A 27188-nucleotide genomic window follows, 5' to 3' on the forward strand; every position below is an offset into this window, starting at 1 on the left:
AAACCGTACAAGATTACTACGTGGGGAATGTTGCTTACACTCTGGTTATTAGCTAATTAGAATTATGATAAGAGTCCAAGGACACTGCTCAGAATTAGGGTTGTACTCCATTAGATAACCACAGGAAACCATATGGTTTTCTTAGAGTAGGGAAAGCTGCTGCCTTACACAGACCCACACTGAGGTCAAGGGTAAGACATGCTTTTTGAGGCAAGAAGCACAGCTTCCCATGAGTCTGAGAGATGCGTAACAGTCACGTGTTAACTGGGGTCAATACTACACTAATTAAAAGAAACTACCACGAGTAACAGATATGTATATGAAGTATGCTGAAAACAGCCAAAGATTCTTTCAACACTTTTGAAGGATAAGAGCTAACGTACAAGTCTGAGCTGATGAAAGCACTCAGGAAAAAAAAAAAGAAAGAAAGAAAGAAAAAAGATAAAAGATAAAGCAGGGCTATGCTTCATTTAAGACTAATATGTGCAGTCATGGCCTTAAGAACTAAAATAGCAAATCAATGAAAAATATTTTAATTAAGCTACCTAATTAAAGGCTTCTGCTTCATTAGTGTGTTGTGAATGAAGGCATTCTGTATATGCAATTCATCTAAGACTCTCATTTTGCAAACAAAGTAACTGTCGTGTAGTAAGAAACTAGATAAAATCCCAAAGATTTATTCCAAAAATAAAATCCTGAACAGTTTATACCCTTGTTACATGTGCTGCAACATATACATCTTAACATTTAGTCTAAAAAAGCAGGCCAGGCAAGTAAAGATGATTTTCACACAGTAAGACTATTCAGCTTGCTTTAAGTCAACCCAGCCATTTTCTGCTTTGACAATCTGACCTTGACTTGAAATTCCAATTCTCAGTTTGAGCCAATACTTTCTGCAGCCCTCTAACTGCAAAAAGCCCTATGTTTTACTATACATGCCGTGCAGTAAACCCTAAGAGTAAAACCTTGGCCCTTAAATTTTGGCTTTCAATGTCATTGGGATTCCAGTTTAAGTTATCTTACAAGTATCAAGATGGTTCTATTCTCTAAAAACTGAAGCTTCTACAGAACAGATCTTTTTTCTAATCAGCAACACCTACGTTTAACATTGGATACCAATCATAATGAGTGAACTGGACTTGCATCCCACTACAATGACAGTTACAAAAGAATCAGCTAATCTTACTGTTTCCTTGAAACAACAAGCTCCCAGGTTCCCCAGCATTTAAAACGTTGCCTAGTCATTCAGACACCGACAGTAGCAAGGGCAAAACGTTCCTCAGAAACTTCCATAAAGAAGAAAACATTTCCAAAACATCTGAGAATCTCAGGAACCTGCAGCTTAGTTTTAAAGGTAACAGACATATCTAGGAACCTGAAAGTCAAGGGAAAAAGTCAATGCACTACTGGATCTCAAAAGATCCAGCTGTGACTGTACTCTAAGTACTTCTTGCCTAACAATGAAAACGTCTTCCCCTCCTCATATTAAATTCACTTAAAAGAAATAAAAAGAAATGAAAACAGAATTTGAATCAAACGCTGGGATTCATGATACACCGTCAATATGAGCATATCTGCTCAAAGTAATGCCAGTTAACTACAGTGAGGTTCTACCTATACTGAATCCATCTCAAATCAAGAATCCTAACTCGAAGTGATCTAAAATTTACAAAGGTCACTTCTGTGTACAGCACAGAAACAACATCTTGCAAACAGTTTATACTATATTCAGATTAACTGAGATATGTCATGGTGAATCACTTGTTTTCTAAACATACCAGCCAGGTATCTACAGTGCACTAAGTTTCAGTTCAGCAATTCACCTACATAAAATACACATTAGCTCTAGCTGCTTAGACTATGAAATCCTGGACACATGTATAATTTCAAATACATGTGCAAAACAAATCTCTAAGGAAACTGAGAGCCCTCATTATTTTGACTGTCTTTTCCTTAGCCTCTGTTCTGCCACACTGCACAGTGTAGAAGGTGAGAAAACTCCTCTGAAAAGCTGAAGCTTCTCTGCAAATCATCGAACAAGTGTCCAGAAGCAGCAGCACCATGCGCATTCTCTTCCTGGAGTAATTTGTTTATTCCTTCTCCTGGCAGCCGAAGGTCCTGGGCCTGCCTCCCTAGAATTTAAGCCAGCACTGCATCTGCGTCAACGGGCTCAATTACAGCCAAGCAGGGTCTTTCATGAGCAAGAGAGGGGGCAACTTTATCTTGCCACAAGTCCCAGAGGGCATCGAGAATTACCATCCTTGTCGTAAATGCTGCAGAGGGGTACAGACGACCACACGCCATCTGCCCCAGCGCACCATCTGGTATCTGAGTTTAAACAGCTGTAAGTCGGTCCATGCTCAGACACCAGCTTATGAGCCAAGGTAACTAAGATGTGGCACGTGCTCCTTTTTCCACCCCACAGCTCCGTGGGCAGCTGTTTCCAGCTGAATGGCATGCAGCAGGTAGCTGAGGGGGAGGGCAGCACCTGCCACCCCCAGAGCTATTTGCTTTTTGCATGTGATCCAGAGCTCTTCGTTCATGATGGGCAAATAAGCTACAGCAAACTAAGGCTATTTTACTGCTGCGCCAAGAAACAAACAGGAGTTTCACATCCTTATATATTTTAACTTCCCATATTTCATTTGAAGCTTTCCTGACATGCCCTTGCATTTAAATGCTCCGTTTTCTTTCTAGTAATGCAAGCCCCTGACTGCCATCTCAAGGAAGAGGCAACACGTATTTTGCATATCATACACAGAAACTGTCTTAAAGGTAAGCAGTGATGAAAAGAAAAATGATATAGTTTATGCATCAAAATGGATTTTCGCGCACAATGGACCCACTTGAAAAGATCTGTACTATCTGAATTTGCAAATATAAATACAACTAGATTTTGCAGTGTCATGGCTGATGTTGCTTTTTCTTCAGCAGGAAACATGCTTAAACCTCTTCACATGAGAAGGCCCTGCATCTAGCTGTGTTACTTTGCCTCTATTACTATCAGTTATTAGTCCAGTAATAACCACAATTACATATTTGATGTCATTTTTTCATTCACACTGTTGCTCATACTTTATCTTCTACTTATAATCCTGAGTGCACAAAGTAAATGTGCTTCACTTATTTTTACCGTTTTGTTTCACTAAGTTTTATATTGAAATTGCTCATCTGTACCATAAACAAACAAATGCAGGATTTGATTAACACTCTACCAGTGAGAATTAGACCAGAAGCAAAGCAAACACTGGTAAGAATATGGCATCTCCAATCAACGCCACCTTCCAACATACTCAGTTCAAAGTGGCAAAAAGAGCTGAGCTTATGCCTGCAGGGTTATCAATATGGGAAGAACAGGACTTGTGCTCTTAAGTTTCCTAGATACTGACAGCCCTAGCTTTAGCTTCTAAATTGACATCACTGCTTTGCAAGGCTTTGTCCTGTATAAATAAAGACACCTAGATATTATCCTTGTCATCCCTCTCTTGCCTCCAAAAGGTATATAAACCTTTTGTGCTGCAAAACATCATAACCACGAGCATGAACAGTTGTATTGAGTCATCAAATTATAAACTTACTCGAGTGCAGGCTGAATCAAAGATTCATGTACTCGCTTACACCATTTTGAGGAATCAAACAAGAAGCATTATAAAATATTTCTCATTTAGTACTTCACAAAATTTGCAATACAGGTTTTAAAGTCACTTTTGCAAAGTCTCATCTCAATAAATAGAAAAACTTCAGAACACCTGAAGCTTAGAGGTGATTTTTTTTTAATCTGTCATTTCAAATTTAAAATGTACAAAATGAAATGTAAGTTAAGTTGTGTATAAATCAGGCTCAGGAAAATAAAATTCTCAGAATGTATTTAAGAAAATTAGCCCCCTCTTTATTCCCTTTTACCATCTCCACTTAGAGTCAATCTGGTCAAAAATCATAGTATAATTTTTTTAGGCAATATTGTTTGTGAGTACACACACATTTCAAAAAGCGAGCAGTAACAGTAAGAATTTAGAAATCAAGGTTGATCAGATGGAACCCATGACAGGTCGGATAAAAACTTAGAAACACAAAGCCTTTGCGTTATTCATTTTAAAAGGAAATGAATGAAATTGCAAAAGTAACACACACACACTTGAGTGATCAAAGACATTTTCTTTAACATGCTAACAGTGGAAGCCAAATATCCACACGGGAGTGCAACTTGTACAGCATGTTCCGGCTGTGAACCTGGTTCAACCAGACAAGCACGTTTGCAAAGCCACAGCTGTTGGCACTGGAAAGGAAAACTGTATCTTGCACTCACGCTCCAAATAATAAGTTAAAAGCCAATCATTAGTGGAAATAATAGCTGAAAGATGTTGGTGTGGCACGCACCTTCAGTATCATCACGCAATTGCTCCACCACATCTGTCAAATCCTCCCAAGAGTCTTTGCAAACAGCAAAAAGAAAGGAAAAGAAAGAAAATGTCATGCAAGCCATGATCGAAAGGAAAGATTCAAAATCAAGGCACAAGGAAAGGATAACTGAAAGGGAGATTTGTACAATACAAGGCTCAATTCATATTGGCAAGAGATTTGCAAGTCAAAAGGATTTATTAGTCTGCACAAAGCAATACAGCAAAGCTTTTTTTTCCCCTTGAGAAAAAAATTAAGGCAGGCTTAAATAAAGCTTGAGAAGTTTTGTTTTTCTGTATTAAGACAAGCAACATTTTTGTAAACCACATCCTGAAAAAAAAAGAAATGCATTATTTTGTCTATAAGACGAAAGCACAAAACTGTTGATGCTTATGCAACATCAGCATTTACTTCAGCTTCCTCCTACCCAAAAAGGACCCACAAAGTAACAGGGAAATACATCTGCAAATGAAAAGCAAGCCCTGCAAGCATTGCATATTTCACAAAAAAGACATATTGAAGACATAAGGAAGGTTAAACCAAGCTCTAATTCCATCAGGACCATCATTCCAAAGCCAAACATCTAGCAGAAGTGATTCAGCTTAGCCTGGATGTGGGTCACAGGATTTATGTCGCTATTCCAACGACCACCAACTAAGGCCTTGCTAAGGAAAACCCCTCTTCCTACCTGCTGGGCGTCTGCAGATGGCTGGCGGCCAGAAGGGAGGAGGTAGATATCCTGGGAGAGGAGCAGGCAGGACAGAGAAGACTCGTTTCAGCACGCCCAGCAGTTCCCTGGTTGTGAACCCACGAAACAAAGCCTGACGAAGTCCCAGGGGGTCTGAACCCTGCATGATTTTCAGCTCCCTACTTACGTGCCTTCTCTCCCCAGCACTCATTTGCAATCTGTTCCAGCTCTGTAGCACAGGAAAGGCTCTATTCCCCTTTACAGGCCAACTGTGGCAAAGTCCTGAGCAAAGTACACATGCTATTGGGACCTCCTCCCTCCCACAGAAAAGCTATCACCAGCCTCCTCCCCGCTAGGAGCACAAGTTAGCTAACAGCTACCATATACACAGTCACTGCACTTGAAGGGAAAAACAAGTCTTCATATCATTTTGGCTAACAACCCCACCAATCCCCAAAAGCTTTCTGTGCTGCAGTATCACCAACCAACAGTTTTCTCGTCCTTTCAAACTGTTCTATTCAAACTAGCTGATTTTTAGGAATTAGTTTTGCATCAGTTTTCTTTATAAACCAGAAGCTCATTCCTCCTCTGGCAAAAAATGTGCAAATAAAAGCAGCAGGAGAAAATGACTATTTATTGCGTCCTGCTCATATACCAGGGTTAAATCAATCACCTATTTCGCGTTCGGCAGGGATTTCTCCTCCCCCTGTCAGGGGTGAAGAGGGAGGGAGAGCGAGCACAGGCAGGTTTACCCAACCCTGCTTCCTAGGAAGCAACAGGAGGTTTGGCTCGAGAAATTTCCTGCTGCGGCAAGAACAAGGCACTGGTGATTCTCCCCGCCTTTCCCCAGCTTCCCCACACCTTACACTTACGGCCTTGCACATATATGGTCTCCTGTCACCGGTGTTAAAGCTTTCTGCAGTTTCAGAACATTTTTCGTAGCTCATAGTGCAGTGGTGGTCAGAGGAGATTTTTCTTGCGCTTTTCGGGAATTGTACTGCACTCTTGCTTCGAGGGCAAGAAACTGGACTCTGTGTCTCATGGGTCCTCCTCCCCTTCTCCACTTTGTTAGGAATCAAAATGCAGACGCTCATGTGACTCGGGAATTCGGTATTTGTAGAAAACAGCAAAACTATATACACAAACTAATACCGCTAGTACTTTCTCATCTGAAACTGCATCAGGTAAGAGCCTAGCTGCACATGCAATGATTTAATAGCATTTTCCATCACACGCAAAGATCAGAACCAGATTCCGATAACCCCAGTATCCCTACCTGCATACTGAAATTGAGGGCAAACATAATCAGTAAATGGTCTCTTACAAAATATTCAGTTTTTATCTAAAGCATAAAATGAAGTCCCAGAATTTCACAGCCAAAGAAGATTTACAACTAGCTTGGAAGTGGGGAAGAAAAGAGAAAACTACCAGGCCTCACTAAACCTTTGATGCACTTATCTGCCATGCACTCCTCTTTCTCAGTTTTGATTTTGTCACTTCTAACTCCTTCCTTCAGGCATTGCATAGGCGAGGGATAAGCCTCCAACTATTTTACATGCCTGCACTCCTCTGGGCTCTTTCTTTGCTCAGCTCCATATCTAAAAAAACACCCAAGACCTCCATTGTTTGTGACAGATACAGAGGCTTTCATATAGAAGAACAGATTTTGATTTCTCATCGCCTAAAAAAAATTACCAGCATAGAAAACCACTGACCTATACTAGGTCAGCAAAGTCCAAGCAGTCCGATATCCTACCTCACGTGAAATCAGGGCTGAACGTTTCACAGGCAAGTGCAGAAACTTCACGTTGCTCTGCTGGCTACATTTGGACAATGGCTACCTGCTTCACGCCACAGGACTAAGGCGTCTTGTTTTCAACCCTTCGCAAGTGATTCATGCAAAGCTTACAAAGAAACATCCAGAAAAAACAACGGCGACTTCTCTATCTCCCTATACGCAACAATCCTGTCTTCTTTTGAGTGAGAAATATTTGCAAGAATTGTGGGAATTCATGTTGGGAGACCAAGGGATGTGTACAGATAAAGAAGAAAAAGCACAGATTTAATTAGCTCTTTATTCGCCTTCAAACCCTTGTTTGCAAGGAATTCCTATGGCTGTTTTAAGACAAAAATGTTTGAACTTTTCAGTCATTTCTTTGCGCATCCAACAACAGTTTGCATACATTTCATTTCCTCTTTTACACTGTAGAGTCACTTTTCCCAACTTGTCTGGAATTTCCATCTCACAAGAGCATGGGGGGAAACCCCTCCTAAGACAAAAAAATGACTAACATTAGGACTTGAAAGTTTCCATACCCCTCATCATGATACCTGTAAGAGAAACTCAGCACTTTCAATCATTATGCAAAAATATGAGAGCCTTTAACTAATGCATACCAAGTCTAGAGAACAGGATGATCAAGACTTCCAAGTCTTCATAAAATTTGATTGCCTCATTCCAACTGGATTCTCAAGATGGCTAGTATTATGGAATGGAACATCATGCTAAAATAAATATACCAACTATATTCTTTACAAAGGAACTGAGGTACTTATACCACTAATACATTAATCATGAAATTCCCATCTGTTATTTCACAAACAAAGTTTTTCAAGTAATTTTCTTCTTTATTGACACAGCAGCAGAATAATCTCAACTGGTTTAACCACAGGAGATAGTCCGGCAGCAGTGTGGGATTCAGTTTGAGCTAATTTACCAAGTCTCACACCGGGGCAAGAAACCTTTTGCAGTCTCTGTAAGCTCACTCCAGTGCAGCAGTGTGAGTTCAGACACATTCTTAGAAAAAACTACAAACATTTTCAAATCCAATGTTAAATAGGGTTTCTCGAGAGATTTTATCCTCTGCTAACAATCAAAAAAAAAAAAAAAAGAAATCTTAATAAGCAGGAATACTAACATACATGAAGCAGCAACTCCTCTGTGTTAACACACCTTTGTTCCTGCTAGTAAGAATACTTACAAAGTGGTGGTGATTAATGAACGGTGAACCTTTACATATAGTTTAAAAAAAAAAAAAAAAAAAAATCCTTCCTTTCTAAACTTATCTTCCTGAATTTGGTCTTATCTTAGTTTTTGTTTCACTGTTTCAAAGAAATAGACAATATCTAAAAGTTACCTATACTGAAAGTTGTAACAAGCCATGCAGGAATAACGCATATTGCCAGCAGGTACACCTTTCCCATGCAACTGAAAGCTTTTAAAACTAAACCCTGGAAAAATATATCAGCATAACAATACTTTCATACTGCTTTAAACAGGCAAAAGCGCTTGGTTTTTTGAAGACTGAAATTACAAACCTAACGCGGGGTTGGGAGTAGGAACCTTTATGAATACTCCAAACGGTCATACCTCTCCAACGCCTTTCCAGCTGCACGCTGCGGTACAGTGGTCCCACACCTTTCGGCAGCACCTGTCAAGCAGCAACCTGCCACACTACGACACAACATTAGGAAAACACGCTGCATGCAGAAGCTGGCCAAATGAAGGGGAAGTCAAGATCACAGACTCTGACACCGTGGGCTAAAACCAGTATCAGATTCATTTTATGGGGTTTTTCAATGGGTGTCTCATGAAAAGAAATCAAAGCAAGAGTTGCTGAACACACAGCAGAAGTATCCCGGGGTATTTGAATCAAACCTAAACAAGTGTTAAATGTGTGCCCTTTAATAAATGCTGAACAAGTTCCTATACTCCTGAGTTGCACAAAAACCTATGTATTTCCTTCAAACTGCCTATACAGGATGCATTCATTAAGCAATAATGTGCAGCAAACATTATCACACACCATCTTAGCCTATACTGGGCTACCACCCTCACGTACATTCCCACAACTTGCACGAAGTCTAGTGGCAGAACTGCATGTTCCCCAACACACATGCAGCTCCCTACTCCATCAATTTTCTGTCCATGTCCTCTTTACTTTTATTAGTAAAGTACCCTGCAAGTGGAACTAGTAGCATGGCAAAATCAAGAAGTCTTATACTGCTGTGGGATTTATTCATATGCAAATAAAAAGGCACTCAGCAAAGAATCTACACATGCTTACATCGTTTCCAAGCGCAGTATCAGAATCAAGTTCCTCCCAAAGCAGACTAAATAGGTCAGAACCTGTTTTTTGTAAGCGTGGAAGTTTCTAATATGGAGGAGAATCTGAGAAGTCAGTGAAGTAACCAAAAAAACCCAGCATCAACTTTGGGAAGCAAAAGCAGAACCTGATACAGAAAATGCTCAGCAACAGTGACATGCAAGTAATACTTCTTTGGCTGCTGTGAAAGGCCTGTCCCAAATCTACTTATTTTTGTATAAATGCTTACAGGAAATCTAACTCTCTTGAAGAGCTACAAGCAAAAAACTACAACAAGCCCAGAGTCCCCATGCTTGGTCTAAGGTTCTGCCTATGAATAAGGAAAGCGCTTGTTTTTAAGCTCACCGACAGCAGCGGGTGAGGTATGTACTAAACACACCCGCAGCAAAAAGCCAGTACCAGGAAAGAAAACTGGACTGCATTCAGGCTATCTTCATGCACTTCTATAAACTCCCCCCTTCCCCTGCCTGATGATTTGCCATATGGTTGACAAAAGGTCTGGGGATAGAAGAAAAAAAACACCCTCCGCATTTAAAATAACACCTACAGAAGTGCTGACAAGTTTTTTAGGGATGAATAATATATATATATGTGAATCAGGAAGACAGTGAAATGAATTGAATCAAGCCAAATCAAACCACAAACAAAAATGTCAAGCAACACAAGGGTGGCTCTTTCCTGATCTCTCTTTCTTCCTGACTACACGAACTTTATCTAAGCCCCAACCGTACAGAGCACTCCAAGACCTCTTTCTTTCTCCTCCAAAAAAAGCAAGAGGAGACCATTCCTCGGTGCCTCATTAATATGCATAACTCAAACTGCCCTGAGTTTCGACAGCACTTTTCAGATTCACTCAAAGGCACTTAAAACAGTAAATGAAATCCTACAGCACCCATAAGTACAACCATAATCTACAGTTTCACTGTCAATTATGTCTCATTATGCCCTAAAGAAGCAAAGTATCATCCATGTTTTAGAGGGAGATGCTAATAAAATAAATGCCGACGTGCGCTCACTGTAAAGTTAATTACAGAATTATTTTCTGGTTTTAATTTTTAGTCCGCTGCTCTAACCATTTACTACTGTTTGTTGGGCCAAAGCAGCCCACAACATAAGAGAAAGTTGGAAGAGTTTACTGAAAAGTAATGAATATGCATGACAAATTACTTTCATATCATTTTTTTCCTTTAAGACTACCATATTTTCCTCCACTGGATGGAGGAATAATACTTTTGCCATGAAAAGGAAACCTACAGTCATATTATTATAGTTATTTAAATTGCATTATCTTATATTTGTTACCTTAGGAATGATAAATAATTCATTTAATAAGGAATCATTAAATTGGTAAAGAAAGGCAATTAAGTAGATGCAGTTAATATTATTGCAGGTGTGTAATGAGTAATTTTTTTCCATATTAGAGTTGCAAATCAGATGGATCATGAAGTGTCAACAAAGAAAAAGGCCAAGCAAAGGAGTTCCAACATCATATTCCAACACCTTTCAATCCAAACATTCAGGAAACAACCACACAGCCTGCAGCCTAGACAGCAAGTGAGAATCTAATAAAAACTTAGGGAGAAGTTTAAAGAAAAAAAAAATCTTTTAAATCACTACATAAAAGTCAGATCTCTAAATACATACAGAGAGAGATCTCTAAATATATATATTTATTCTGCTTTCAGAAGTGCATATATATATATATATACACACACACACACACACTCACATATAAATGCACTTATGAAAGCAGAAAGCTGTATCAAATCAGGGCTATCAATTTCTCTAGATCTGTAGCTCTGCTGGGGGCAGGGGGAAGTATTTTCACGGGTACAGAGAAAAACTAAAACGTGAGCTACACAACACCATTCACACACAGCCTTCTCCATGCTTACTGTGGCTGTAAGAGAACTTAGAGTGACCACAGCTTAGTCACTGCTCTCTGCCAAGGAGACAGCCTTGCGTACAGAAGGAAAAAAGAAGTCCATTCATTTCCCCCTGCAACCGGTATCTGGAAAAGCTGCTTGCAAAACGGGAAGGTGGAGGAAGGGACACTGAAAAAGCCTGACAAACACATTCTCCCGTGCAAGTATTGCTGCATCAGCGCGCACCCGCCTGCAGGTCCCAGCCCTGCTTCCGAGGCAGCCGTATTTGTGCTGATGTTACTGACCTTGGCGCAGTCTGGGCTACGCAGATAAAGGTTAATTTTATCCATTTCCTCTTAGCATGCAACACATTCACTCAGTCCCCGTGCTGTTATCCTGCACCAACCAACTCTGTTCTCTCAATCAATGCATCCTTATCCAGCATTCAGCTCTCCAGAACTGCTCGCTTTACCTCACATTACAGCACCCACAGCTTTGGTTTCAGTGCAGCTTGTGACAACTGCAGTGCTTTTGGTGAAAAACCTCTACTCTTAGTAGATTTAATACCATCGTCATCACTCGTATTTTAAAGCACGCTACTTACTATTTGGCAGCAGCCGTGTCAAACTAATACTTGACCATTTTTCTTATGCCCCAAGCATTTTAACATAAGTAAAGGCTTGCATTGCATTAAGAGAAATAGAAAAGTCACAAATCTGTAATGGGAAGGGAATACAAAGGAAGAAAAGAAGTGTACAGAGGGCTTAAGGTATCCTAATGCCACTCTCAATTACACCTAAGTCAATAGGAACGGTACACCAAGCACTATTAACGGCATAATCACACCTCACATTTTACTCCTCTCTCTGCCAGGGACTTTAAATGTGACCCGCTGCAAGCCCATCGATCCGTTCCCCACCACTCCTGCAAGTGTAAACCCTCCCACCCCTCAACCTATTGCCCACCATAAGCATTGGGAAACTGATTTCAAAAGGGTTTGAAAAGATCTCCAAGTGATCACCATCAGACATTTCTGTATGCTGCAGCAGTATGGAGTTACCTGAGATCATGGGCTGTTTCTCCAGGGCCAGCCTCTTTCCAAAGGAAAATTCATGAACAACTGCTATGAGAAACTCTTCATCTTATTCTGGCATTTGATTATACAAAAAAAAAAAAAAATCCTTTTTTATCACCAATCTTCACTTAGACTAAACAAGCTTAGAAGAGGAAAGAAAATACATCCTGATTGTAATTACAAAATAGAAAACGTTTACAAAATTTAAAAATTAAAAAAATATAGAACCAAATAAGAATAATTCTGACCTCAGTCTCATCCTAGCCATCTTTAAGGACTCCAAAGCGCACATCTTGGCCACGAAAGCCATGGGGCTGGACAACAGTACTCCCCTTCTACAGGGTACCCTCTCTGGATTGCTTAAAATTGACTTGAAAGCTGACAACCTAGTACTAATCTGTCCTGAGGAGCTCTTGAAAACTTCATCTTCTCCCCACTATGGTCCAGGGTCAAATGTTCATCTTTTCTCTGTCATTTACCCTTCTTCACAGCTTTCTTCCTGGCTCATGACGCGATTCAGTGTAAACAAGGATCTCCCCTCTGCTCTCTCAGAGAGATCACAACCTTTATCATGTTACTTGTCAGCATACGCTGTCTGGATTACATGACCTAACTGCTAGTCAAAAGATTTAAGACCATTACCACACTTGATTTCACACATCTTACATATTCCTGACTTCACAGATGGTCAATCTGGCATTCCGCGTGCTTTTTCAAGCTCCTTCCAACTTCTGACCTATTTAGGGGTTCCTGCCACCATACATATTTTAAGACGGATACTTTTCTTACAAAAGAGTCGCCTCCTGCAGTTTCTGTCAAGATGCAAAAGGTTCCTGCTATTCTTAAGTACAGTACTGGCATCACATTTGTCTTGTAATCTGAAAGCCATAACTCCTGAAGCAATTCCGGCTCTCCTAGACGGCTTGCTTTTCCCATTCCCCACTACTAGAGGAAAATCTAAGTCAAAGTAATGGTTACTGTGGTTCCTTCCTAGGTGCATTTTGTTCTTCCCAGACCCAGTGCGGGCTTACCAGGGCCCAGGGAACTAAGAGAGCCGCAGTCCCCCCTCCAGCACAGCCCAGCACGGCACGTGGGCCCTCATGGCACGCAATTCAGTCGCAGCTCAATGGCTCTGCAGCTCCCCCTTTGGAAAGGGGCTGTTCTCACCCACCCACCCCCGTCCCCCCGCGCAAGCCTCAACGCCGACTAGATCAGTCATGACAGTGCTGCCTTTTTGCAAAACAAAGAAAAAAAGGTGGTCATGCTGCATCCTTAGATCATTCTGAAGACTGATTAATGGTTATACTTTTTTATTATTATGATGGGCAAGAAAGATGAAAAATTATTTGAAAAGAAACTACAGGAAAAAGAAACTAAAGGGTGGTTCAATAAACTGTGCAACAGATGAACAGGTTAGAGGTATTTGGGCCTTCTTTGAGCAGAGCATTTGTTGTTTCTAAAGAGCTGTACAACTACTTGTGGCATTTCACATAAATATGCATCTATAGATAAGAGAACTTTTAAATTACTGATCAGAAAGCGGGGGGGGGGGGGGAAAAAAAGATCTTAACTACCAAAATCATATATGGAAAAGATAATTTGATACTTGCATATGATAAACATGATACTATAGTTCACCTTTTAGTGCAAATACAAAAGTATTTTAAACAGTAAGTGATAAAATAATTCTTGACAGTTGCAAGTTCAGATGATACAGTTATCCTATGTATTGCTTGTGCGCTCAATTACAAGCCGATCCCATGAGCATTACAATTTCCATTGCTCTGATGTAAAGCTCCCCCTAAAGAGTCATTATTTAAAGTAGATATTTACCATCCAGGAAAACCCTACAAGACCATTTCATATTTCCTAACTTTCCACAAAAATTCAAATTAGTGTTTAATCCCATATATGCATACGTACTCTTGAATGAGCAACAGAAAATACAGTCGTGATGTTTGCTACACCTCAGTCCCTAAAGATGCCTCCAGGAGGATTATACATGCTGCAAACAAACAAGAGCAGCCAGTAGCGCCACATTTCATCATTTTGTGATGCCTGCATAGCACGGTGAAGTTCTGACTGCCTAATGAAGAATTAGTGTTTACTTAAAGAAAAACCTCATTTTCTAAGCTAAGCAGACTTATAGTTTAAGGCAAAATCAGCTTATTTTTACTCACACAGAATTGTTTCAGACAATCAAAAAAGGAAATCAAATGTTTTTACTGTTAAACTTAAGCATCCATGTTACATACATGGATACATGGATACAGAGAGGTGTAAAAAAACTGAGTAACTATGCTAATGCTTTATACTAATGCATCTATAAAGTGCCAGATGTTACTGGTGAAAAAAATAAATTTAAAAAACCCTAAGTTTTGCTCTTATTTACACCAAGGAACTCCAACTCTATGGCAAGGAACCAAATTACTCCAAATCTACACTGCTTCATCTGAGATCAGAACCTCTTTCCCAAAGTACTGAACCTTTGGCTTAAGCAGCTGCAGAACCGGGCTTAGCCTTACCAGAGCTCAACACCACTGCAGGAAGGTGCCTATGGTTTTTAAGTATCACTGGATAAAACTGCAATTACCACCATGTCCTAATTCTCCTTAAATTACTAGCTCCCTTCCTGCCCCTCCAACTCAAATCACAAAATTGGCCTGGAGCTGGATTCCTCTAGGGAAGGCTAAGGCGAGCAGACTCCCGAGGAAAGGGCTGACAGCAGGTCTGGTCTCAGAAATAATGAGCACCAGCTGCGGTTTCTGCCTCTCTGCTCGGGGAGCCCTTGCAGCAAAACCGCAAAGCACACCTCTAGCTCCCCCTAACATCCCAACTGTAAGATCTAGCATCTTTTTAAGCTCCTCTTCTCATGTCTCTCGCTCTCACTGGAATTAATATGCAGTGTCTTGATGAGGGATATCAAACCAGAGCAAATAAGAATCACTTCCTTTGGCTTCCTCTGGTATGTTTAAAGTGTATTTCCTAACTCATCTGCTCTAAAGAGTCAACAACAACAAAAGAAGCAACAGTAAAGTTACCTGCTATTAACTAACTACTCCTTCTGTGCAAAAGAGACAGAATTACTGTAGCTTATTTATCAGCAGTCCAGTTTTCTCCAATATCTTACCTGTTTCCTCCTAGCTATGGTGTAACTACAAGAAAAAAAAAAAATCTTTAAAAAACATAAAAAGCTCACAACATAGCCAATCATACGAAGCAAAATTTTAATGTTTAAGACCTATGTAAGACCCATCAGCTGAAAAAGTTAGGAACACAGAAGAGGAGAAGCTACCGAACATTAGTCTTCCATATAATTTGGCAACAGTATTCATAAGGCATAACGTGAGGGCAGCACAGCAGAAATATGTACAAGTTAAATTTCTCTAGACTAAAATCTCATGTTCCCATCACATTTTAAACTTTTCCCATCTTCTGTTATGTTCTTGACCCTTCATCTTCTCCTCTCCCTTTTTCACTGCACCTCCCCCGTCCTCCTTGCTCTACCAGCAGGCGCAGAGCTGCTCTCTTCCTCCTCCTTCCCGGGTCCTCTTCTCACCTACCACATTGACATCGTGGGCTGGCAATGCTGGGAGAAAACGACTAGGGGAGACAGCTCCGAGGCAAGGCCAGGAGTTCAGTGTTGAGCTCACCAGGACAGCAGCAGGGAGAGGAGGAGAAGGAAGGCAGGACAGCTGCTCATGTGCTGGGGAGGGGGGCTCAGCCTCCCCGATGGCATGCAACAACCAGCACATCACAGTGAGGAGAGGCCAGAGGCAAAACCTCTCGGGAAGCAGGAAGAGCTGAGGGACAGCGACTGGAGGTTTTGAGACCTTATTTTAATAGGCTGTTGGATTTGCAACTGCAAAACATCCTTTTATTTTTCACAAGTCTTGATTTCTAAGAACTGCAGCCTCTTGTTTTGCCTCTGGCAGAATTCTGGAGGGTTTTTGCATCATAATTTCTACTTTCCTACATCAATTATATGGACGTGTTACAAAACGAGCCACCCCAAGGCCCCAAATCTCTTGCCTACCCTCTCAGACAAACATCTGGCATTTGTAAACCCCAGCATCCTGTCCCCTGAACCCCTGCACCCACTGAGGAGGCAGAAGCAATGCTGATGCTGTAACAGCACTTCTAGCGCTATGGCTAAAGCTGTGTCAGCTTTCCCATTATGAATGCTTTTTCCTGCGCTTATCACCTCTGCTATAAACATCATCTCGGTCCAAAAAGAAACTGTCCTTCTCCCTCCCAAACAGCAACCTTCTTAAGCTATGAATGTATAAACATCTCCATAAAGGTCATTATGATATGGCTCTTTTTTTTTTTAATCATTTTTGACATACATATTAAATAATATGTCAATGAAATGAACAAATACTATTTTCCAACCATTTCTGGTATTTGCGAGAAAGTGACTATAATTAGAGCTTAAAAAAAAAATTATTTTGGTAGTTTTGGGGAGGAGTTCCTCCAGTATTAGCGTTTGAATTATTTTCAGAGAGGCATGCAGGACTGCAATTTGTGCACTATATTACACAAATGGGACACGTTTTCAACATACTGAAAAAAAGTAATCTGGAAAAACTCTGTTACTACAGAAACTGGATTCATCCAAGCCCACTTTCCCCTATGAGTTTGTCCAGGGGAAGAAGGTGAACAGAGAGAAAAAAGGCATGTGCAGTGGAATATGGATCTAGATAACCCCAAGCTGCAGACATAAGTTTTTCATCTGTACTCAGAGAAGACTCCTAGATTTCTTAAAAGGTCATTTACTAACCATAATATAACAAGCCAAAAGAGTAGTCAATGTTTTTGAGAGAAAGAGAGAGAGAGAAGTATCAATCCACCTACATTAGAATGTACTGTGCAAAAAAAAAAAAAAAAGAATTTTTTTTCCAAAATCATACAAGGAGGACTGAACAAGGTCGGAGTAAGCGTATGCCACAAAAAAAGAGCATGGAAATAGGAAGTCGGCTGAATTACTGCACCCTTGGCTCACCTTACGCTGACTGCTCTGGCTCCATGTCTCTGAGCCTGCAGCACCTCTCTAAAACCCTGGGACATGTTTCAGAGGGAGCTTTAGCCTCTTCTTTTGAAACCTCTTTCTAATGTCTCTCTGTATGACTAGACCTTGGGCAAACAAATCCAAACCCAAAGGCTGCTACCCCCAAAGCTGTTGTCAAATGAGGTGTCAGGGTTTTTTCACCTGGGAATTTTATTGACTTTAAATCTTTTCCCCAATTTTTTAAGTTGCTTCATCCAGCAAGACAACAATATAATAAGGCATTACTGATTTGGGTCGAGCAAGACTGCTTGATGGAGTCATGCTTCTGTAGTCACCAGAAAAGGGCCTAGTGTGAAAAGATGGAGTCCCCTCCCGGCAAGACTGAACCATGCTCGGCATCCAGCAAGGGGCACTCAGAACCCAGCAGTATTGGTGCTAAGAGACTACGGAGCACAAGCTACCATGCAAAATTGGGGCAGGAATTTATTGTTTCTCCTTCTTCCCCTGCTTTTTTATTGGTAGGGCAATGTGTGGATGTCCTCTTGGTTTTTTAATACTCAAAGCTTTCAGTCCTCATTTCACCTGACCTCCTAGTAAACTGTTTTCACTGTCAACCCAGACCACAAATCATTATTCAAAAACAGAGAAAGATATGTTGCATCTAGATGCTTCAGGCTTCTGAGCCATTATAAACACTGGCACATTCAACAGAAGTGTGCTGGAAGACCTGTGACGGTATTCTCGCCCGACATTAGGCGTAAGTGCATAATCACTCGGGGCTTTCCAAAAACTACCCATCAATCACAGGCAGGTACAAGTCAGTAATGTGCCAGTATGTTCCATTTGTAAAAGCTGACAGTTGAAAAATTCAGCTACAAGCCATGTTTTAAAAGTAACATCATGATTAAATGTATCATTGAACACACATCATGATATTTTCTTCCTGTGACATGCAAACCTGATCTTTTCGATACATCTTAAAAACCACAACTAAGCACAAATCTGCCTCTCTGAAAAGGGTGGATTACTAAAGACACTCGCAGCAGATTCTACCTGAAGCATCAGTTTGGCTCTCTAACGTGTCACACGGTGTCCAGATACTCCGGACAGCACGAGCGCACCTCATCCCGGAGCCACCCCCTCCCGCACTTGCACCGCGGTTGTAACAATGCGCTGGCTGCAGGGACGCTGAGGCAGGGAACGTGACCGTACCTTCATGGGTAGGTTCTGGGTCGGGTGTCAGCGAGATGTCGTCCAGCTCGCGCAAGCAGAGCCATTCTCCATCCATCGACACTCGGAATTTGCAAAGATAGATGGTCTCCATGGCAGCCTGAGTGATCTTGTCTGTGGTGGGGGTTGGCATGTCGCTTTGAGGCGTCAGAGCAGACATGATGACTCAGCTGGTACAACAATAACAACAGAAAAACAAGAACTAAAAAGAAAAGCTTTCCGAAGAAGAAAATAAGAAATACCTTGCTATTAAGGACAGATATGCTCAGGATCACACAAACTGCTCTGGCCTTTTCATATATAAAGCAAGGTAAAAACGCTGCTCCTTCACGCTTGTCTCTTCCTCCTTCCTTTTCACCAACTGTCGGCGTCCTCAGCTACGCTAAAGGCTATTGATCCTAACAGACCACAGAAAACCTGGCCTCTGCATCAGAGCAGAGGAAAAAAAAAAAAAACGATAAGAAAGATGAAAAGGAAAAAAAAAAAAGAAGAAGAAGAAGAAAAAGGGCTTCCTCTGATGATTACCCAAGCAAAAACAAAGGCAGAATGCAGCACAAGATACCCAGGTTTGCTGTAATCAAACTGCTGGTTGCCTTCTTCCCAGAGAAGCCAGGACAGCGAGTGCTAATAGGATTGGTTGTGCGCAGTAAGCAGGGTGTTGACCAAAATGGCTGACTAATGAACTGAACTGAAAATTCAGGCTCATGTGATCAGCTGCTCCGAGTGTAGGGCAAGCAATTCCCAGGATGCCTTGTAAAGGCTGCTGATGCAGGGACAGCAATGAGGCTCTCATCAGCCGCAGCACCTTCTCATCAGACTCTGCTCGTCAATTTGTGAGCAAGCAGATCGCACCACGCGTATCCGCATCGGTCGCCCCCATACTACAAAGGAGCACAGACTGGCAGCGCAAGGAACACAAAGACACATTTGTATTCCTTTCACGTGCCGGGATGTCGCTATATAAATTAAGGACCTATGTTTTCATAATAGGCGTGCAAGTTCAGGTTTACACTTTATTCACTGTGCAACTTCCTCAGGGGCTACTTTGGAACTAAGATTTCACACAAAGAAAGAAATTTTAGGATGGATTTATCCTCTCAGGGAAACAAGGAGGAAAAAATTATCCAGCTGTAAGCACTTCAGTGATCTAAGCTTTAGCTCTTTTAGGAGGGCAAGCGGACACGGAAGAACAATGATGAAGAAATACGTGTATAGTACTAGAGTAAATTTTATACTTTAAAAACCTCCTCTGAAAAATGGTATTGCTCAGAGGAGTCTCATTAAGAAGCATTACCTCTCAGCAGGTAGATAAATTGCCTTTCAGGCTCTCAAGAACAAAGCGCCAGCACTGCGTGGTCCCGCACTTTCCCCGCAGGCCGACTCTCGTCGCGTCCCCCACGCCGCAGCCCCACCTCCTGGGGACACGAGACTGCCCTGCACTAGTCCCTGGTCACCACGCACCTTTCCCATCCTTGAGGTCACTATTTAGCCAGGGCATGTGACACGGGATTACCAGCCGTCTGAACAGTAATTTAGCTTAGTTTAATTTATTCCGGTGTGGCTCCAGTATATTGCGGACAGCAGCTCTTCAGATGTGTAGCATCCATCTGGATGCATTTTATGCCTTCCCCCACCCTCCTCCACGTAAAATCAGAAATCGCTGACTGCTCACCAAAAAAAAAAGTATACAGATAGCAACATATGAATGATTAATGCATGTGACCTTAAATATTCTCAGTGCTGTTTTCCTACACAACTATTCAAAGGGATGCACGTATACTTCTTAGCCATATGAAATGCAGAAGCTGAGCACTTCATAGAGAATTCAGCACGCCAACACATGCAGCTCTTTTAAAAAAGGAAGTACACCCATTGTGACAAAATGTCATTAAGCTGGGAGAAAACACAGACTTTACAGCTGTTTTTTCTAACGGGCAAGAGGAAGCAGTTGCTCTCGGTAGAAACCTCCTGCATGGGGCATAACATTTTGACTCAGCAACTCTTTCTCCCCATTAGACTAAAATAAACAAAGAGCCATGCAGCATATTATTACAGTGATGCAAAGGAGAATTATTTCACAAATGACAACAGTTACTATTGTCCCTTCTCCCTAAAAGAGAAAATAAACCATGTTGACAGCAGTTGAACTCCCGTGATATTTATTTATCCTTTCATTTACAACAACCTCTAGTTTTAGCATTCAGTTTTTATTATTCTTTTAAAACTAGTGAAAAAATCAACATACACAAACAGCTAGAGGAGAACAGACTTCACTCTAACTTTTTGAAAAAGGTGCAAACAGCAAAAAAACCCAAATCCTTTAGAAGCAATGCAGCACCACAAAGAGCGTACAAGAGGGTAACCTGTTATCCAACAGGACTAATTATCAGACAGCTTACATTTCTTCTTTCGAAAGAGTCAGAAACACAAACAACATTAGGCCTAAGGCTACAGCTCCCTTTTCACCAAACAGGTCTTCAGCTGGACTCAGCCTTGGCAAATGACCCATATACCAGGGTCACAACTGACATTTGTTGAAAAATTATTTGTTCAACTTCAATTTTATGCCATTTGCTTCTTCTTAACACGAAGAAACAGAAGAAGCCAGGCTCTCCCTTTCAGGTCAATTTTATTTGCTGGCTCCTTTATACAACGGTCCTGCTGTAAATACTCATAGCAATGTTTAAATAAACAAAACTAAGTACTTCAAAATATTGCTCAGCTCTAATAAATTTCAGTTTACGGTTACATTTTGCACAAACCTAAGCTTTGGAAACAATATACCTAAGAGATTCTAAACAACTTCCAGTTTAAAAGACAGACCTATTGCACCTCAGTAAAACTATACCTTTTACCATTCTAAGGCAAAAAAACAAAAAACAAAAAAAAAACAAAACACAGTTATACATATGCTTAGAAACTAATTATAACAACAACCCTGATTATTCTTATCAACAGCGACAAAAGTTTTGAATTTATTTTTGAAGATAATTTTTTTTTCAGAGCCTTGATACAAGTATTTGAAGACATCAGAACTCTTCAATCGGCCAGTGGACGTGGCATTCTCCAAGTTCCAGGACAATACCGAATTTACACCCACCGAATAAAAAAATATGTTTTGGTTTTTTTTTTAAAGGATCTTCTCTTTCAAATATAGACTTTCAGGGTAAGCTAAGGCAAGTAGTAAAATAGTAAAATTGGTAACAAAGACAGCAAGCATCCCTAGGTCAGCTACAGTATTTCCGGAAAACAAGAAATGTACTCAGAAAAAAAGAAAACAAAGAAAAACAAAAAATCAATTATTCTGGGATTTATTGACATAAGAGCTTTGTATAACCACCCAGAAAACAGAGGACAAAAACAACCCACCACACCACCCCAAAAAGACCCTGCACCTCAAAGTTAAAAAGCATCAAAGAAAAAGTGACAAATATTTGTATTTTCATAAAGCTTTTGATAAAAATACCATGCAATTCAAGGGCAAGAGATAAAGCTCTATCGGAGTTCAAGAACTGGTCAAAGGACAGAAGCAAAAGTGCAGTACTAAATAAAGGGGAGGTTATTAATCAAGAATCACTTTGTGAATCTCAAGGAAGTCAGACAGCTGTGAATGGTCTTACAAAATCCTAGTATTAACCACACTTTGGAAAAGCAGGAGATACAGACTTTAGCTAGACTACAAAACAATGCAGTTGGCAAAAATCTTTTCAAGAGAAAAGAAATTATAAATTGACTGAATTTTAAGACTTAAATATGTGAAAGCAAGCCATTCCATCCATCATTCATACTTAAAATCTTGGCTTTACTGAAAACTAGAGATAATTTCAAAAGCTCAATAAATTAGAAGGATCTAAATGATGAAAGAAACAAACCAACCCCCAAAACACCTTTTGGACTCCAGGGGTGATTTTACAATAATTAAAAGGCAGCTTTGGGCAGAGTTTTACTTCCAGTGCTAGCAAATCCAGCCTGCAACCAAAATGAGTTGCAATGGTTGCAGGAGAACCTTCCCCGATCGCTGTGGAGAGAGGGTAAGGCAGCTATACAGCAAAATGATAAAGTTGGCAGATGGGCTTATTGCTTCAAATGACTACTACTTTGGTTATTAAAAATCACAGGAGATCACAGAACCATAAAAGAAGCCACTACCACTATGCAAATGGCAATGACCGCTGAAGGAACCTGGAGGGTGGCAACAACTCCTACCCACTGATGAGTTCCAGAATAACCGCTCCGACAGTCTGAGAGAGACGACAATGTCACAGGTAACTTGTGCAAACAAGATAAAAACTATGAAGAAATATAAACATTTATATCACAGTGCAGGACCAGCATGAATCACAAGCAGGTTCTCGCAAGTTTTTCTGAAGCATGTAACCCATTTGTGGTTGTTGCACGAGCTTAGATGGCCTGACAATCTGATCCGATAAAGCAGCTCCCACATTTCTAAGTGAAACAATTCTGATCTTCCTATTTCCCACACATGCCCTTGCCCAATACATGAAAACCTCTTACCAACAGAACTATGAACATGATTTCTGCTCCGGTGCCCATCTCTCTTCTCTTTCACCCGTTAGTTTTACTGGATTTAGAGAGATACAACAAAACAAACCCCCAGTGACTTCAGCTCTCTCTCAATACTCTGTCCAGCTACGCGTTCCTGCTTTCAGTAGCTACACCAGTTGTGACAACTGAAAAAAACAGCATTAGGCCTACCCCTGGTGCAAGAGCCAATGGAGCTGCTATACCACAAAACACACACAGACACGCTCTGGGGGTAGCTGTCTCTCAAAGCAGTCTCTTGCATGGAAGGCAATCTAAAAAGACAAAATTAGTAACAAAGCTGCTTTGTTGTAGAAGTCTGTTTCTGACCCTTCTGACAGCACAGATACAGACATCACCTCAGATAAGAGTGGCACTTTGAACCCTGCACACAAAAAATATGAATGGGCAAAAGTAAGAAATTAACAAGCTCAAAAGCAACAAAACAATCTCTTAATCCCCTGAACAAGTGACAAACTTGTTCCTCTACCTACTGTGAAATACAGAGATTATTTCAGGATTCGAGCACCTCTTATCACTGAAGGTACAATTAAACAAAGGGAAGAAAAGACTTACTTGAAGTATCATGATTTGGTAGGCTTTCAGTGGGAGCAAGGAATAGTTTTAGTTTTTGTAGACAGCACAATCAAGTTGCTTTTATTTTAAAAAGTATGCTAAGGATCTACTGCAGCTTATCACGCTTAAGTAAACCTTCTCCTTGTTCCCTGAGACCGTCTGGAACCATCTGTATCTTTGTGGCATGAAAATGTCACTGAGGGTTGTTCAAAAGCAGGTGTCACTGGCACAAAAAGCTTTTGCTATCTCCTTGCCTTAGCAGCTCTTGCCTTCACCTGACATTTGGATTCGTATCTCATCTCTCTCACCCTGTAAATAAGCAAACTTGGGTAAGAGAGAGGAAGATGAACTGTAGAATACTACAGGACACAAAGTCACTAAAGAAAATAAACGGTTGTAATCAGAGACCTATTCTTATAATTTCATACTTTATCATCTCCAATTCCCTATGAACTTTCAGCACACCGTCACTAGGCCTCACGTCATTAGCACTGAAGTGATGCACCTACCCCACCGACCCAGTAACACCAGGATTATGCCACCACCTGTGTGCGACTAATGCTTCAGTTAACTTTTACAGTTAGAAACAACAGATACAGATAGAATCACATAAAGTCACCACACTATAGGCAAACTGTAACACCAAGCTACGAAGACGCACACTTTTCAAGATTTTTAAATACAACGTTAAATAGCTCTCTAGTTTTATAGGCCATCCTTTTCCCCAAAGGTGTCTTCATCCTCAATATCCACGTATTCCTTATCTTCTTCAGTATCAGCATGGTCTCCTTTGTAACAGCAAAATACAGTATCAACTACAATATTCCTTCCAGGTGACAGATAGCCTGTGAAGGCTTCAGGCAACGTAAGAGCTACTGGCTACTTCAATCTTACTATGATGTTACTAGGCTCCAGTACAGACTCCTCCCTTGACAGATACATACTTGATGATTAAGACCGAGTATCCTTCGATCCCGTGGAAAGTGTCCTCTTAAAAGAATGGTTTAATGATTGCCCCATAACAGGAAAAAAAAGACCACTTCAAATAAATGTTGAAAATATTCTGCGATACTGATTTTTCCATGTATTGGTTACTACCTCCCTTGCAGCACGTAAACATCTATACAAAATAATTGTTTTCATTACTACTTATAGGAAATGATAGCCTTCAAGCACTCAAGGGAGGCACTCGTGATCTAGCAGGAAATTCTTCACTTAAATCTCTTCTTTCAGTTTACAGCTGTACAGAGAGGGATTAGTATTCACAGAGTACATTTTTTCATACATGCACAAGACTCAAAAATAGTCTTCCTTACGTTCCTCAGTTTACCTTAACTCTCAAAACAACTCAAGTACTGAAGACTGAAGAATCAAGGGAAGCAGAAATGAGCAATCATTCCAGGTACTACCACAGAATGAGGAGGAGCAGATCCAGAGTGGGTGATGCTGTGCTGTGAAATGCTATCGTAACATGAACTAATGACACCCAAGAAGGTCCTGCGAAACAGGGCTCCCTAGGCCACCAACGGGCTTCCCCAATAATACCAACACAGACACAACCGCCTTTATAACCTGGCTCACCATTAACAACACGGCACCTGAATGCTACATGGAGTAATGTCACTTAGAGGAGGTGGAAGAAATGATGACAGCTTCCAAGGCCACACAATCCACAGACAGCCAGGACCAAGTTCAGCATTTAAACACAAAATCCTTCCTGCGACAATGATTCTACCCACTGTTTTGATGTCAATCCCCAAGCAGCAAGTCAGCGAGCAAAACTGCAGCAGCATCCACTGCCACTGCTCCTCAGTGATGAACGCCACTATTGCCAGAGATATGAGAACTGAAAAACAAGCAGGGGAGGTGTGGGGGGCAGGTGATGAAAAGGTTGATTTACACACAGAACTTGTCCCAGGAGAAACAGAACAGCATCCAAGACATCTTGCAAATAGATTACAATTCCCCTTCCCTTTATATGCTGCTATCAATGTGTCAGTCAGCTATTCACTGAGCGGGGTTACCTGCCCAAATAGCCATTGCAGAGCTACCCTAACACAAGGGATAAAGTATTGCTCTTCTCAACTGTAGAGTTTTTATAGTAACTCCATGTAGTCTCGAATAAATGTGCTCATCTCAATGCCTCAGTTTCCCCTTATCTACACAGGACCTCTCTTACAAAGGTAGTACAAGAATTAACATTAAAACAGTTTGAACAGTAAAAGCATAATTGTCTTAAATGAATTATTTTCTCTGACAGCCCCTCACACACATCACACAACCACAGTAGTTAGACTTCCCAACTGGTGAACACCAATTTACTAAAAATGAGCCTTCTGACAGGGAAGAATCAGTTTAAATGACAACTCAGTGGGGAGAGATTTTTAGTCTGTGGACAGAAGTTTGCAGCCAGAGACAGACCTTCATATTGGTCAAGTCAGGTCACTGCCTGCTCTTCAGGTTCAGAAATGGACTTCCTATCTCACTGGTTACAGCTCTGCTGACTAATGACTCAAATAAAGTAGACTGGGTTTCTCTTCTTGTGGAGCTAAAGATGTTCACCCTGAAACAATCAATTATGGTGTGAGTGAACACTCACCCGGGATGTAGTCAGGAGATGAAGCAGAAACAAAAAGCTCCATCTCCCACACCCAGGAACAAGCCCAGACCACAAAGCTACTGGCAATTTTCAAGACAGATGGATAAGGAAAGATCTCTTCAACAGGCGCACTTTTTTTAATACATACACACAACAACTATTTCACAGTTCTCCAGCCATCTAAATACACCACGAGCATGTTACAAAGCATGTTAGGAAGCAGGAAACTACTTCCCACCCAACAAGCCCCACACGAGAGCACACTTAGCGATGCACTTCAGCCTTGTCAAGCAGCCAGCAAGAGATGCCCTGCCTTCCAGTTTGTTCTCTAAACCAGCACAACGAGGAAGCCTGAGCGGGTACTTTCCGGTCCCCTAACAGACTACGTTCCCGTCCAAGGACAGGTTTCAAAGGGCTGCATGCTTCTTCCTAGAGCAAAGAGTGCAGAGAGGGGAGAAGACACTGCGGTCCCTGTAACATACTGGTTTCGCAGAGTTTGCGGGTCAGCATTACTCCCCAGTGCGCCCAGCGGCCCTCCCCTAACCAACTCGCCCCCAGGCTGTCGCTTCCCTGCTGCCAGGGGAGCGGCGAGGCCGCCGCACAGGGGCCCTCTCCCCCTTGAAGTCCTGCCAGGTTAAGCGGAGTTTGGGGAAAGACGCCCTATTTCCAGGAGACCAACGCTACGGTCTGCACGCTGCCAATTCACCCCTGCCAAAAGCGACTCACCCGCGGGGCTCGCAAAAGCATTAGCGTCGTTTTAATCAATACACGCCAAGCACGAGCTGCACAGCGGAGCCCCCCGCGCCTTACAGCGGCGGCCCCGGCCCCTCCGTCTCCCCGCCGAGGAGAGGGGCGCCCCGCCGCCGGGGACAACGGAGGGGCCGGGCCGGGCCGGCCGCCCTCGCCCCCCGCGTCCGCCCCGGCGGGCCCCGGGCCGAGCGAGGGCTCCCGGCCGCGGCTACTCACGGGCGCCGGCGCCGCCCGCTCCGTCCGGCCCCGTGTAGCTCAGCAGCAGCACGGGCAGGGCGGCCCCGCCGCGGGGCGCCGGGGGTCTCCACACGCTGGGCGGCGCGGCGGCGGCGCCTCCATGGCCGGGGT

General features: G+C 41.7%; 1 protein-coding gene across 2 annotated transcripts in view; it reads right to left on the reverse strand.

Moving 5' to 3' along the window:
• The window catches only part of RUFY3 (RUN and FYVE domain containing 3), a 60179-nt gene extending 32991 nt beyond the window's left edge, over window positions 1-27188 (reverse strand). The window contains exon 1 of one of the 2 annotated variants that reach the window (XM_067297499.1): window positions 27057-27188. Coding sequence is in view for 1 of the 2 variants with exons in the window: in XM_067297498.1 (XP_067153599.1) it covers window positions 18356-18533 (178 nt within the window). In the remaining variant the exon portion in view is untranslated. Of the gene's footprint in view, window positions 1-18355; window positions 18537-27056 lie in introns of those variants that run through there. The other variant, XM_067297498.1, reaches the window with a different exon arrangement.

This window comes from Apteryx mantelli, chromosome 5 (assembly GCF_036417845.1).
Source record: "Apteryx mantelli isolate bAptMan1 chromosome 5, bAptMan1.hap1, whole genome shotgun sequence".
NCBI lineage: Eukaryota > Metazoa > Chordata > Aves > Apterygiformes > Apterygidae > Apteryx > Apteryx mantelli.